This window comes from Sparus aurata, chromosome 7 (assembly GCF_900880675.1).
Source record: "Sparus aurata chromosome 7, fSpaAur1.1, whole genome shotgun sequence".
In the NCBI taxonomy this organism is placed as follows: domain Eukaryota; kingdom Metazoa; phylum Chordata; class Actinopteri; order Spariformes; family Sparidae; genus Sparus; species Sparus aurata.
This window is the reverse complement of record NC_044193.1, coordinates 2,518,424-2,533,024: the sequence shown is the minus strand read 5'-3', so window position 1 is coordinate 2,533,024 and position 14,601 is coordinate 2,518,424. Positions and strand designations below refer to the sequence as shown.

Genomic DNA, 14,601 nt, shown 5'->3' with positions numbered 1-14,601 from the left:
TATATATATGTATATATGTGTATATATATATATGTGTGTATTACTAACGAGCAGAACCGCTCTATGTACAGTGCCGTCTAACCTTAAGCGGCACTAGCCCTTTTTACACAGCCTCTCCGCATTATCTCCGGAGCGGTGGTTCGGCAATTCTCCGCCGATGTTGATTCACACAGAGCGAAGCCTCTCCGCCTTCACGTGTGTGATTCATACAGAAAGCCGGCGCTGCGGCTCCTAAAGAGGCGTGACGGTATACGTCATGTTGATGACGTGGGTGTCTCCCCAGGTGTTCCCCCTGTTAATCCAAACCCGCGGACGGTTTATTATCATATGGATGCTGTTATAATCTGTTGTGAATGAGATCCTGACCCACCAAACATCCTGGAAAGTGACGAATTACATAATTATACATAATCACCATCAGTAAACTGGACACTGTCTGACTCCGTCACTCGCGGGGACGGAGGCTGTTTTCTGGGGGAAAGTTCCCTGAAGTCTCGGTCAGGAGGGCTGACGGTCGCGGTGATTTATTTTTATCACAAACACTCGATGAGTTAAAGTTGTTTGCCGGTGACAGACGCTGTTTTTCGGACAGAAATGTGACGAAGAGTCGGCAGGACATACGCTTCTCCACGTACATCTGTGATATTTTTTTCCCTCATATAAGTTGCCAAAGACAGTTACAGTTACTACGTTACTTTTGTTCGGTCCTGTAACGTTGCTTTGTGGGACATTTCTCTGCATTTAGTTGAGTGAAAGACCTGTGTAGTTATCAGACTGTCAGACCGCCACGCCCTCGCTCCGCGCCTCCAGATTATCCGTTCACACTGGGACGGCTCACCAATAATGCGGCCCTGATACTACCTCCAGAGGCGGATCAGAGCCGCAGCGAAATTTCCCCCCTCTCCGCATCTGAAACTTTCACACAGAGGAGGGTGCGGAGAATTGGCGCAGGATCCCTGCATGCAAACGGCAGTGTGAAAGGGGCTAGTGTGAGCAACGTGTTGAGACCACGGTTAGCGGCTGTTGGCTAACGTTAACACTACAGCGTGAGTTAATGTATCTTTGACATGTTGAGCTTCCAGCTATAAATACAGACACATGCTAATATAACATGACGAGTTAGAGTTGTTCGGACCACTTTTGAACTTGTTTGCCAAGACGTCTTACCCTCGTATTTTGATCCGGTCGGTCCGTTCTTCCTTCACTTCGACTTCTTCGTCGTCGTCGTCGTCGTCGTCGTCGTCGTCTTCTTCTTCTTCTGGCCCACCAGGTGAATTAAGTGCTATTGGCGGAGTTACAATGCATAGTAGGGTACCGCCACCTACTGCACCGGAATTGTAACTACAAGTTACATTCACAGACAGAGTCCCATTGCTTTTATGAGCGGTCGAGCGAGTCAAAAGCCGAAAAATCTATTTGTGGCGGACGTAATTCTTTCGTGGCGGGCCGCCACAAATAAATGAATGTGTGGGAAACACTGCATATGAAGTATCCATATGCTTTCACATATATTTATTTATATACATACTATCTGCACATGTCCACACACAAACATAAGAAAAGAAGTGACTTAAACTCCTCTCGGCTGAATGCTTCAGTATCATTACATTGTAGAGGTTGAAAAATAAAAACCTAAATAAATACATAAATCAGGAAAAATTAAGTGATCCTTCACATTCTGTGAGTGGTGCTATAAAAAATAATAATCACAAAATAACACTGGTTAAACAAGGCGTATAGTGAAGGGATTTGAACTGTGATTTGTGAGCTAAAGTTTAAAAGAAATTGCCAAATTTTAAGATTCATGGCAAACTAAGATGAACAGACTACACACAGACAGAATTCATTTTAGCATGTTCTTAACAAGCTGTTAGCTTAACAAGCACTGTGGTCGTGTTAAACGTGCCGGTGGAAATGTCGCTGTTTAAGCTGAAATGTGATGCACGTTGAACAAAGGACGTTATGTTTGTTGACTTTCAACTTGTGAATGTTTTATTCCACTTACAATAACGTGTGTCGCCCTCTCCACCTGGGTCACTTCTCTCCTCTCTCTGCTGCCGCTGCACACTCTCTCTCCCATGCTCTCTGTGTGTGAAGAGCAGCCCCGCCCCTCAGTGATCAGAGAGACAGAGAGCCGGGCAGGGAAGAAGCAGTGTATGGCGCTGTGGAAAAAGGCTGCAGCCGTCGGCCACTATCGGAGCAAAGTTCCGCCGATTCCTATCGGTCGACCTCTATTACATTGTGTTCAACATACTGAAGATTTAATATGGCTTTAAGAGATAAGGGAGGACAGTATGCCAACAGCTTTGGCTGCTTGGAATGAACCCATGATCGAACACTCATGATATGTTTGTTTTAGATTTGTTTTCAGGCACATTTTTCCTGGTATAGTGGGTGTGTCAATAGCTCATTCAAATCATGTGTTTGCAGAAGCGTGCGTTCTAGTGAAATAATGATAATTAAGGTTAGTTCAGCCAGCTAGATTACAGGCTCATACATGGCAATGTAACAAACAGCGCTTAAACAATTGTATTGAGTTACAATATTCACCGTGCAGGGTTCTCCCCAGAAATTTTTAGTGTAGCGGCGCACCGTCTGTCCGGGGGGGGGGGCGAACGCTCGTCAACCTCCGAAAAAAAAGCCCCAAAAAAATGACACATTTGATCTTGATTTTCAGATGATTGTTGTTGCACCATGTGGTGAAGCGCTCTGTCAGTCCTCTGTAGTCCTCTGTAGTCCTCTGTAAAAATGATCTCCAAGTGTAGGCGGCATGTGTCTGACTGGAAGTTATTCCGTGGAATCATTAAGGTCAACACTGCTACTGAACTTCAAACGCAAGGCGGTAATAGTTTGTGAAGATTGTATTACCAGAAATAGGCAACAGGTTGTCCTTGAGGAGGCACCTTTATTTATTTTCTGCAGTATTTATTGATACTAGAATCACATTTCATATGAAACACCCCTATGTCAAACTGTGGAAGGTGTACTGCGACAGTGGAGCTGATGTCTTAAGTAACCAGAATGTTTTTATATAATTGTGTAAGGAACACATTTACTGAAGGCTGTAGCAATATGTAAAAAGATATGAACTAAAAAAACAGACAGTCTTGTGGTCAATAGATGACAAACAAGTTAAAGAAACAAGCGCCCAGAAAAGTATATAAAGGCTGCGTTCTCTTTGCCAAGACATCCTTCAACCTGCTACTGCACGAGCAACTTGTATCTGATCATCATAACACGGTAAGGTTTTAACTTTGTCTTTCATCACAGCACCAGCTGCACAGAAAAGACTTTTAGAAAAGGACAATTACCCAGTGCTGATTTACAGTTAATCGTAGAAAAACTAAATATATCATCTGATTGCATTGTAATAATAATAATAATAATACATTTTATTTGTTTGATGGCGCCTTTCAAGTCACCCAAGGTCACCTTACATAGGATAAAAGCATAAAATCACAGAGTAATATCACCACATAATATCACAGAATATTAAAAACAAACATTGATATAAAAAAGGAAAAGAAAAGTGTAGTGCACAGTGACCAGTCAGAGTGAGTATGCCAGTTTGAACAGGTGGGTTTTGAGTTTGGATTTGAATGTTGTGATGGAGTCTGACTGTCTTATGTGTGGGGGGAGAGGGTTCCATAGTCTGGGTGCCGAGCAGCTGAAGGCTCGGGCACCTATGGTACTGAGGCGTGGTGTGGGGATGGTTAGCAGTCCAGCAGAGGTTGAGCGGAGGGTGCGAGAGGGGCTGTATTCGTGGAGGAGGTTGCAGAGGTAGGTGGGGGCTAGATGGTGGAGAGCTTTGTATGTGAGGAGGAGGTTTTTGTAGTGGATGCGGTATTGTACAGGGAGCCAGTGAAGTTGGATGAGAATAGGGGTGATGTGGTCAGATGATTTGGTGCGGGTGATAATGTGTCCACTTACTGAGGCAATCTCTTTCTAGGTTGCAGTTGTTTACAGTGCTACCTTCCCTTCCAAGAAAGAAGTTTATTTGAGTGTGTTTTACTAAAAGTAACTTTATTTTTCATGCACTTATCAGAGATAAACCTAACAAAACTACATAAGTATACACAGTTTATACTGACAAGTTTTAAAGAAGAGTTTAAAAAAAAAGTTTTGCATCATACATATGACTAAATGTTTTGCTCAAGAATAAACTTAAGAATTTGAATTTGTATGTGTTTTTCGCTGTATACAGTTATTTTTCTATGTATAAGAATATAAAATTATACCAAAATAAAAACCCTGTGGTACTTTTTTTAAATGTATGAAATAATATATAAAAATGTTAAAGGAAAGTTATATTGATGAAGTAATGAAACAATCTCAGGAATATTGATTTTTTTTCCACAAGTGGATAAACAAGATGTTCTCGGAGGAAAATAAGGTCCCAGAACACCGTTTGTAAAACTAGAAAGGTGGCAGGGTCTGCCACATTTAAACAAAGTAAAACAGTACAAATTGTGTTTGTAATCATGAAAACAAAAGAGTTTGATTATTAAGTTTGTTTAGGTAGATTTTTCTCTTCTGATTTTTTTCATCGAAACTACACAGTTTTCCTTTAACATGTTGATATTGTAAACTGTTGAACCAGAGGTTTAATGAGAGTACTTTAACAAACTGAAGTATATAAACAGTACCTATAAGTTATTGTAATTTTGATTGTCAGGTGATATCTGAACAACCTAACTTCTTTAATATAACTTTCTAGAGATGGCGTCAGCTCTTCCTCTCATTGTGCTCCTCTGTTTGGCTGTTGGACCGTTGGACGTAAGTGATGATGCATCTTGCAGAGTTTTTAAATCGTTTGTTTTATTAGACCTTCATTAAACCCTTTCTGCTTTTCTGAAATTATTATTTCATCCTCAGCAGTATGACATTCTCACTTAATGTCCCTTTTTTCTTCACAATAATAATTAGTAATAATTCTTCGTCTACTTCTGCTTCTTAATTTAACCATAACAAACACCTTCTGAGCTCATTTAATGAATGTCTTGTTCATGTTCACAGGGGTTTTTTTTGGGACGTTTGGGCCGTCACAAACGTAAGTAGCTGCAACTTTCAACTCTGTCCAGTGACAAAAGTCTATCCCAAACACATTACGTCATCTGGTTTGCTCGAGTCATTACACAGAGCAGTCCACCAACACGTCACCACCTACTCTGATCAATGCAAAAAATGCTGTTGTCACTCTGGGATGGAGCGATAACATTATACAATGTCACCAGACTGTTTATATAAACTACTGACACAAATTATTTGAGGTGAGCCCAAGTGATTACAGCATCTTGTGCATCAGTTATTCTGATGATGGGAGGTAGGGCTGCACGATATTGGAAAAAACTGACATTGCAATTTTTTTTAGCCCTGCAATATATATTGCAACATGAAAATATCCAGGAGTTTTCATCAGATGACCTGAATAGCACTTTATGTTATGCTGCATTTCAAAATGATAAGCATTTATATTTCATATGAGCTCATTCATGCGTGCTTGCGCCCTCCCAGAACTTCCATTCCCCAGCTGGCTTACTTTAATTTATAAAAATTACGTACGTCTAATTTTCCTTCGGGTGCGGGTCGGGCGTCGGTAACAATTTATAGCGGGTCGGCTCGGGTGCGAAATGTAATTTATTCTACTGTAGGAAAACGGGTCGGATGCAGTTTTAATTATGGTGTGTACAGGCGGGTTTTCAAAATAAGACCTGTGCAGGACTTTGCTGTGTGGTACCAATGTAAATGGTCAAACAAATTAGTTGTGTTACCTCTCGTTGTGGCAACAGATGCAAGGCATTGTTGACACAGAACACGTGTTTGGTCATCATCATCCTTCTTGTAGCCGAAATAATTCCAGATAAGAAGTTGCTTTTCCTTTGGCACCAAGTCTTTGTTTTCGCGATTTTCTCTTGTTCGTTGCTAATTTTTCAATGTTGTTACCAGCGACTCACTCCATGTGCAGGGACATGGTCTGCTTCGGCACACTGATTAAGAACTAATGTGATTGGTGGATCGCTGTGCATGCAGTGTGTGTCAGGTACCCTTGAAATTAGATGAGTTCATTTGCGTCCTACATCGCAGGCTCTGCGATGTGACTATTGCACACACGTACATCACGATGGGGATGCTCAAATGATATATCGTGCAGCCCTAGTGGGAGAGTGTTAAAGTTTATTTCTTTTAAAGGGGAGACACTACAGGAGAAGCCATCATATATCCATACATTAATCCATAACATGTCTTCTTTCAGACTAAAACAACTAAAATACACATTTATATGTCTGTTTAGTCCTGATTTCTGTTCTAGACATTTAAATGGAAATTATTGCATGTTTAATAGATAGATCCTAATTGGTGATATGGTCTCAGAAAAATGTGTTTTATTGTGATATTTATTAGTTCAACAATTACACCCATTTACCCAAAGTGTCATCATTTATATCTGAAGTTCTACAATAGTTTTATTATTTGCATATCTAAGCCCACAATTTCTGAAAACTCTGAAATAATAGTCTTGCAATATGTAAGAATTGTTTACCTGTTTAATTAATACACAAAACAAATACAGACAGCCTCTAAGCAGAGTTACTGCTAACTGCTGCTAACTGTATTCTGTTACATCCATGACTGTAGCCACTGTTACCGTGTTAGCTAAGTTAGCAGTGAAGCTAGCCAGACAACCGGGGGAATGTTAGTGTTTGCAGCACTTGCACAGGAGATTTAGATTGCTGGGAGAAAGAGTTTATGTTTTCAGGCCCAGTGCTAGCTGCTTTGCATGCTAACTTCTGTAGATGTCTCTTACAGAATACATAGACATAGTTGACATAATGTCAACATCATTTCACATTCTGGTAATAATTTTAGTTAATATTTGAATGGTTTAAAAACAAAGATTCTTACATATTTCAACTTTGATGTAAGTGATCAACTGGGGAAGTTTCATGGTGATGTCTATTAGTTAAGCTATTTAGGTAATTCACCTGTAGTGGCTTGCCAACCCCAATGAATATGATGTAAAACTTCTGACTCAGATTTGAGCCTTATCCTGTTTGTCTAACATGAAAACTGTGGTGCAGCCTTTCATCGTCGTTGGTCTCGGTGTAGCAGGTGTTTCTTCGTTGAAACCAGAAAACTGACGTTGGCTGATGCAGAGGTGAGTAGTTAATCTTTCTTTATTGGCCTTCAGGTAGTCGATGATCAAGTTTTAGCTTTTCAGAACCCATTTGTCTGTCTGTCCTCTTTCTTATCTTCTCTGTGTACATGCTCACAGGTGTTCCATATTGACTTAGTATCTCTGTTTTCTCCCACCGTCTCCTCCATCAGCAAAACTGCATTCGTCGTGGTGGGAACCTGGCCTCAATCCACAGCTCCAGGGAACAACGCACCATCGGGAGAATGCTCGGAAAAGCCTCTACAAAATTGGCCTGGATTGGGCTGTTTGATGCAATTCAGGTGAGACATTTTTACGCTTGTAGACTACAGACAAATCTGTAACCTGCAATCAGTGTTGGGGAAACTTTGCAAGTGTAACTTGTAAAACTACATGTAGTTCAGCCAGGCAGTAGTTTGAACAAACTACATTTCTACCCCTGGAGAAATGTAGTTTGTAAAACTACTGCTAAAAAATGTAGCTTTAGCAACTACTCATTATACTCATTTAACTCAGCATTAAATAAATCAACATATAGTGTATATGAAACAAAATATAATTCACCTGCCAGCAGAAATATGCCTCTCAACTCGAGAGGAAAAAGTCAATAATTTTGTTGTTTTCAGCTTGCAGAGCTCACATGTGAACACCTAGGTCGTGTCTGTAGATGCATCTATATCCAACGTGTACATGCTCAAAATGGCCATGGTTAAGCTGGTGCATTCGGGGCGCATCGGGGGTAGTGTGTATCGTGCGTGTGTCATATGAGTACTGCCTTCCTTGGCACAAAGATCCACCCACTCTGTGAAGCATTTGAGTGCTGCCAGGGCGAGCCAATCAGAGGCAGCGTTGGCTTAGCATTTCATGACATGTTTCATGCCTTTTTTTTTTTAAGAAAAATAAAAATGTTTTATTATATAGGTCTTTTTTTATATAAAAAAACATTTCATGTTATTGTCCAAAATTGTAGTTTGTAAATTGAGTAGTTAAACTACAAAAAATGACCCAAAAAGTAATGAAATACTTGATGCAGCACAAAATATGAATGTAGTTTAACTACCAGCAAGTAACCACAAATTGTAGTTCAACTACATGTAGTTGAACTACATAGCTTAAGTCTCCCCAACACTGCCTGCAATCAATGCAGCTGTTCAGCAATCAGCTTTCTCTTCTAGGAGGGGAAGTGGCTGTGGACTGATGGGTCGAGGTTAACCTTCACTCGCTGGGCTCGCAAGAGGCCTGACAACTTCCGTGGTAAAGAACATTGTACCCACATGTACTCCAGAGGTAAGAGTATTATTTCTAAACTTCCTAATGGTATTTTTAATTGAGAGGAAACAAAAAAAATGTGTTCATGTTGTTCTCAATGTGTCTGTGGAACAAGCACAATATTTAAATTCACTCTGATCAGTTTGACAAGTTATAAACTGCAAAGACATGTGTGCTCTTGTACTCAGCGACTCTTTTCCTTTTTACAGGGAATGTTTGGAATGATATAAATTGTGATGCCAAGTTGCCTTCTGTTTGTCGGAGGAGACGTTGATGCCTCCGTCCTCCATCTGCCCTCATGTGTACCGAGATGATGCCACTTCCACCATGACGACGTTACTTTGTCTTTGATCACAAACTTTCTCTGATGATTTCATTTTCATTTAATGCTTTAAATCAAAATCCACCAAATCAGTAAATGGCAGCATAGGAAATTGCCTCATTAAACTATGATTTAACATTTTTTATTTTTTCCTCATTTACTGTCATATATTCACTGTCTTTCATTTCAGTCACAGTCAATACAAAAAACAAAAATACACTGAAATAAAAATATTCTTTAAGCATAATACGTTTCTTTAATTGTGTGTGTGTCTGTTTGTGTCTGTGTGTGTGTATGTGTGTGTGTGTGTGTGTGCGTGTGCATGCGTGTGTGTGCAGTTGTGACCAGACTGTCACACTTGCTGTCAGAGAAGTGATGACAGACACACTATGACAGAAAACTCACAGCAGTGATGTAACAAGTATTTTTAAGTTGAAGTATTTTGATATTTTTATTTCTGTGTCCTTTCTTGGCAGTGTTGATGAGGCAAATATTTGTAGACAAATAACATAATTCTGTGCTCAAGGTCCCTTAATTTAAGCTGTTGTTAATATGGACTAATGCCATATGACTATAGTAGAATCTATGAGTCATACATCATTCCAACAACTTCAGTTTGAGTGACAGCTAACACTATCCCTGCTAATGTTCACGCTGCTTTTCCATGCCAATATCGATGCTGTTGCTAATCCATGCTAGCGATGTTGACCAGCCATTGGGGCAGTCCGGCATGATGGTAATAACTCATTTATGACCACTAACCACACCCCCATTCTCTGGTTCATGAAGAACGTTGACCGTTAGTCCTGGATCCAAAACGTACTGTTTACAACATCATCATTAAAATCCACTTAGGCTGTTACCATTCCTGGAAATGTATGTAATATTATCTTAAAACGTCTATCCCTGTCCAGCCCAAAGTTGATTAAAAGTTGTTGAACCATGGTTTTGGGCTCGTTGAAAGGAGATAACCTGATAAGAATATCACCCCTATCATAAAAACACATAATTTCATAAACACAATAATTGTATATGAAATTGGGCCTAATGCAGTGCAGTGCAAATAATAATCCACCAACATACATGTAACAGTTTATGATCCTGTCTTGTGAGAACCACATACATCTGAAAAAAGTCAGAAAAGGCCTGTTTTCATCTTGATGATGCAAATTTCAGCTCATCTACAGGGTTTTTAAAGAGTTCTTTTGGCTTCATAAGAGGAGAATTTTCTGGACACATAAAGGATCACTTCAGTCCTCAGTTTATCACAAATATACAAAATCAACACATCTGTACATGCATGTTTTTTACTGGACAGGAAGGCGATGTAATTTATAATAATATGATGTATAATGTAATATGTAACCTGAAAAGCAACTCAGCTGCCAGACAAATGTAGCGGAATAAGAAGTACTGTTGATGAAGTATCTCAGGAATCATAAAGTAGTCATGAACACAAATACCAGGTGATTGTAACAGTTTCACAGAAGAAATGCAGGGTTTCCTCCAGGATTTTTTTAAACCGTGGGGGGAGGTCTGCCCGAGTGGAAGAGGGGTGGTGACGACAACGACGACGGCAACAGGAATTTTGAAATGTGAAATTATGACTATTTCAAACTGAATGTTTTTCTAAATACATTATTTACTATAGGGTTTCCGGTACATGACTTGAAAATAATAAATGAAAATAGGATCTTGCAGTATCACTAGGCCAAAACAACAAACACAACAACAACAAATTAAAGATATAAGTTAAATAACTAAACTAGTCTATACTGAATACCTCAACTCCTTCTCTGCCTCTCCTCTTTCCTCTCCTCCACTCACCTTCTGCACTACTTCTGCCTGTGCTCTTATCTAATATAATATTGGGAAGTGTTAATTTCGTTCACATCACCAATACCACGCAGGTAATGTTAGGAATATTTAAATATTACACTTATCTTGGTACACATCATTATCATTTCTATTGACTTGAGGGAATAACATCACGACAATAAGTCAAGAACATTGAGCCTCTCCTTTATGTAAGGTTACCTGACTCTCTTCCTGTGGAAACTTTCTCTTCTTTTGAAAATAGTTTAATATACTGATCTGAAAATGTAACCAGAAAAGAGTCATGGCAGAAAATTTCCTGGGCATTACCTAAGCTAACGTTATGTCGTGCTGTTCAAAACTGAAACGTAACGGGTTTCCTCTATCAATAGAAAATTAAGTTTTACAGTTAAAAATTAATCTACAAAAAAATAATATATCTCTCTACTGTATAACCAAAGACTCGACATGCTTTATTAGGCCTAAAGTAATCTCTCTTTAACAAGTGTCAATGGTACAAAAATAAAATAAAAATAAGAATCTCTCTGAAATAATGGTAGAAATAATGCGTATCCTGTATTAACCAATCAATAACACATTTATCAGGTTTTTTCTGTAGCCTAATCCATCTATACATTAGGGTCGTTTTCACTGGTTTGAACAAAACTGTATATATATAAAAATATATAACCTAGATTAAGTACCTTTCTTTCACCCTTTTCTCTCCCTCCACGTCGGACTGTTGTCTCTACTGTCTTCGTCTTTCGCGCGCAGCAGCTAGACAGGCTGGTGGTGACTCCGGTGTTGGTTTTTCAAAATAAGGGTAGGCTATTTGCAGCGTAGCGTCACATTTCACGAAAAACACCATGTTTTGTGCCAAAATCACATTTCATACAATAATTTACATTAATATAAACATAAAACAACATAAAAACAAGGTTAAAAAAACAACATTATTCTGAAGGTGTGGCGGCTTTTATTTTGCCGTGGTGGTGCGCCACAATCAATTACATGTAGAGGAAACCTTGAAATGTTACTTTACGTACTAACTACAAGCAACAGTCAGCATGTAGTAACAATGCTATGTCTCGAAAAACTTGTGTTTTGAAGTTAACATGTATGTTTTTTCCCATGCTGCAGTCAAAGTATTCACATGCACCACACACAACTCAGAACAGTAACAGCATGTCAAGCTAACGTAACCTGAACCATCGAACATAACATCTGCTTTTAACGTGCTGACAGCTGATTATCTTCTGAAATGGGATTTTATTCAGCGAAGCTGTGCAAATGATTTAAAGCCGGTCTGAGACTCGTGTCTCTTGCTTGGTTACTCTCTTTCTCTCCTCAGACATTGTCCTCTTTGGTCTTTTCACCTGTGTCATGATGTCTGTAGAGGCTGCTGAGCCTGGTTATGTTGCCCATCCTACGGAGGGTTGGCCCAATGTAGAAATTTGACATTAAGCCAAATTCCAAACCAGACTAGTAATACAGAATTTTAGCACTAGGTGGCGTTCATGACTAAACCTCTTCTGAGTGGAATTTAGGCCCCGTCCAGACAACGTTTTTTTTCGAAAACGCACACGTATTGCATCGTTTTGGCCGACCGTCCATACGGATCCTGAAAACGCAGCGCCTGAAAATTCACTTTTTTGTAAACGGGTCTCAGGGTGGAGAAATCCGAAAACGCAGCCCTCCCGTTTTCATGTGGACGGCGAATCCGCATACTTTCCAAAACGATGACGTGATCGCCCCACCCCGCGACGTCAATAACAACAACAACAACAACAATGGCGGACTACATGCTCATGTTCGTGCCGCAGAAGATATTGAGCCTTTCTTGCAACTTACTCTCCTTGTAGTTGAGTGCGAGTCGCAGCAGCAGTTCGACCTCATTAATGGTCCACACTAACGATTCTGGTTTCCTTGCACTAGCCATTTTCATCTTCTTCTTGTTGTGTTCGGTTTCTCCAAACAGTTTGTTTACAGCGCGCAAGCTTTATGCGCATGCTCCGTGTCTTCTTCTCCGTTTTGTTGAATGTCAAGCGCCACCTAGAGGCCTGGAAAATGAACTGCAGCGTTTTTTTTAAAACCATGACGAGGAAGACAGAGGAAAAAAAGATCATTTTCGCCCGTGTGGACGGCCCCTTAATGAGTGTCCTGGCACCTCAATCTGTCTCAGGCATGTTCAGTCTGAAAACTGTGAAAACTTTGAGGTACATTTTCTCTGGTTAGGTGGGGATGTCAGAGGTGTAACCAAGACATTTATGGGAAATCTTTTCAAAACTTGCATTTTTAAGTGTAATTGTTAGAAACCTGTTTTGTGACATCACAAAGACATTTGACCACCAAAGTCAAATCAGTTCATCCTTGGGTCCAACTGGACGTTTCTGCCAAATTTGAGGAAATTCCCTCGAGGTGATCATAAGATGTTGGGTTCACAATCACCAGCATGGGCATAAGATTACTCTCACATGTCATTCTTGTGGCTTGTCATCATAGCATCTGCTGTGGTTATGTAGAATCATCCAAACATGCATCTAGAGAAAAGTTTTTTTTTACAGTGAACATTGTAACTGAATAAAATCATTTCATCACTGTTTGTTACATTGCCATGTTTGAGCCTGTAGTCCAGCTGGCTGAACTAACCTTAACTATCGTTGTTGCAGTAGACTGCATGCTTCTGCAAACACATCATATGAATGAGAGCATGAAAAACTTAAATATAGTCAAACAAAACAGGTGCTAGGTCTGCTCATGCAGGACTACCGTTTGGCTATTAACACACCAACTATACCAGGAAAAAGATGTACCTGATAACAAGTCTAAAACAAACATATCATGAGTCTGTCTGGGGGTGTGTTTAAGATGTAACAGCAGAGATCTTGGCTACATCTTCTGACTGTCCAGTCTGAAAACAGTCCCTGTTGGGTTAGTAGTGTCAGTTCTGGTCTTGAACCTCAGTGGAGGATTCTCATCATGTTTCATCAACGGAAGAAGGCCGTGGGATACGACCAAAAGCTTTGGCAACAGCTAAATAACTTATCTTACCCCATGATCATTAATGAATGCTTGAGCAGTATATTTGCACAACAATGGGTCGGACTCATGTACCACAGTGTGCTCTGAAAAACCCTCTACATGCTTTATTCTTTAATACTTTTTTCGGTGCAAGTCTTATCTAGATTATTAAAAATAATACTAACAATGAAAATGATAAAAATAATGAAAGAGATGAGAAAAATAACAGGTTAGTATGGTGGTGCACATGCCTACTGTATATGAAGTATCCATATGGCTTCACATATGTTTATTTATATACATACCATCTGCACATGCCTACACAGTAACACAAGAAAACAAAGTGACTCAAACTCCTTTCGACTGACTGCTTCAATATTATTAAATTGTGTTCCACATACTCAATCAGTTTATTCCATCTTATCAAATATTCCATATTTGAAACAGACGTATATTGTTAGCAGTTACTGGAAATATAATAATTATAATAACAATGAAAAGCATCTGACTAATTTCAGATACCACGACTGAACTGAAGAGTTACTGTGTCTTTAAGAGATAAGGGAGGACAGTATGCCGACAGCTTTGACTGCTTGGAATGAATCCACAACAGAACACTCATGATATGTTTGTTTTAGATTTGTTTTCATGTAAAAATAATTTCCTGGTATAGTGGGTGTGTCAATAGCCAAACAGTAGTTATGCTCCTGTTTTGTTTGACTATATTTTACATTTCATGCTCTCATTCATATGATGTGTTTGCAGAAGCATGCAGTCTACTGCAATAATGATAGTTAAGGTTAGTTCAGTCAGCTGGACTACAGGCTCAAACATGGCAATGTAACAAACAGTGATGAAACGACGTTATTGAGTTACAATATTCACTGTATGAAAAAATCAACATTTTCTGATGCCAGCTTCGTAAAAGTAAATGTTTTATATGCATTTTTTTCTGTAGATGCATGTTTGGATGATTCCACATAACCACAGCAGATGCTATGATGACAAGCCAGAAGAATGA

At 39.4% G+C, this 14,601-nt stretch overlaps 1 protein-coding gene across 1 annotated transcript; it reads left to right on the top strand.

Moving 5' to 3' along the window:
* The first annotated feature begins 4,668 nt into the window (after nt 1-4,668).
* LOC115585366 (galactose-specific lectin nattectin-like) lies at nt 4,669-8,885 on the top strand. Its single transcript, XM_030423686.1, has 6 exons — nt 4,669-4,776; nt 5,017-5,050; nt 7,080-7,156; nt 7,327-7,455; nt 8,329-8,440; nt 8,632-8,885. Exons 1-6 carry the CDS (start codon nt 4,720-4,722, stop codon nt 8,694-8,696), a joined length of 474 nt encoding a protein of 157 aa, XP_030279546.1. The 5' UTR covers nt 4,669-4,719; the 3' UTR covers nt 8,697-8,885.
* Nucleotides 8,886-14,601: the final 5,716 nt, after the last annotated feature.

Excerpts from the sequence above, each read along its gene's own strand:
- LOC115585366 (XM_030423686.1), top strand. The coding sequence starts at position 4,720 with ATGGCGTCAGCTCTTCCTCTCATTGTGCTCCTCTGTTTGGCTGTTGGA. Across the intron at positions 7,157-7,326 it reads TGACGTTGGCTGATGCAGAG|CAAAACTGCATTCGTCGTGG; the intron begins GTGAGTAGTTAA and ends CTCCTCCATCAG. Across the intron at positions 8,441-8,631 it reads TACCCACATGTACTCCAGAG|GGAATGTTTGGAATGATATA; the intron begins GTAAGAGTATTA and ends TCCTTTTTACAG.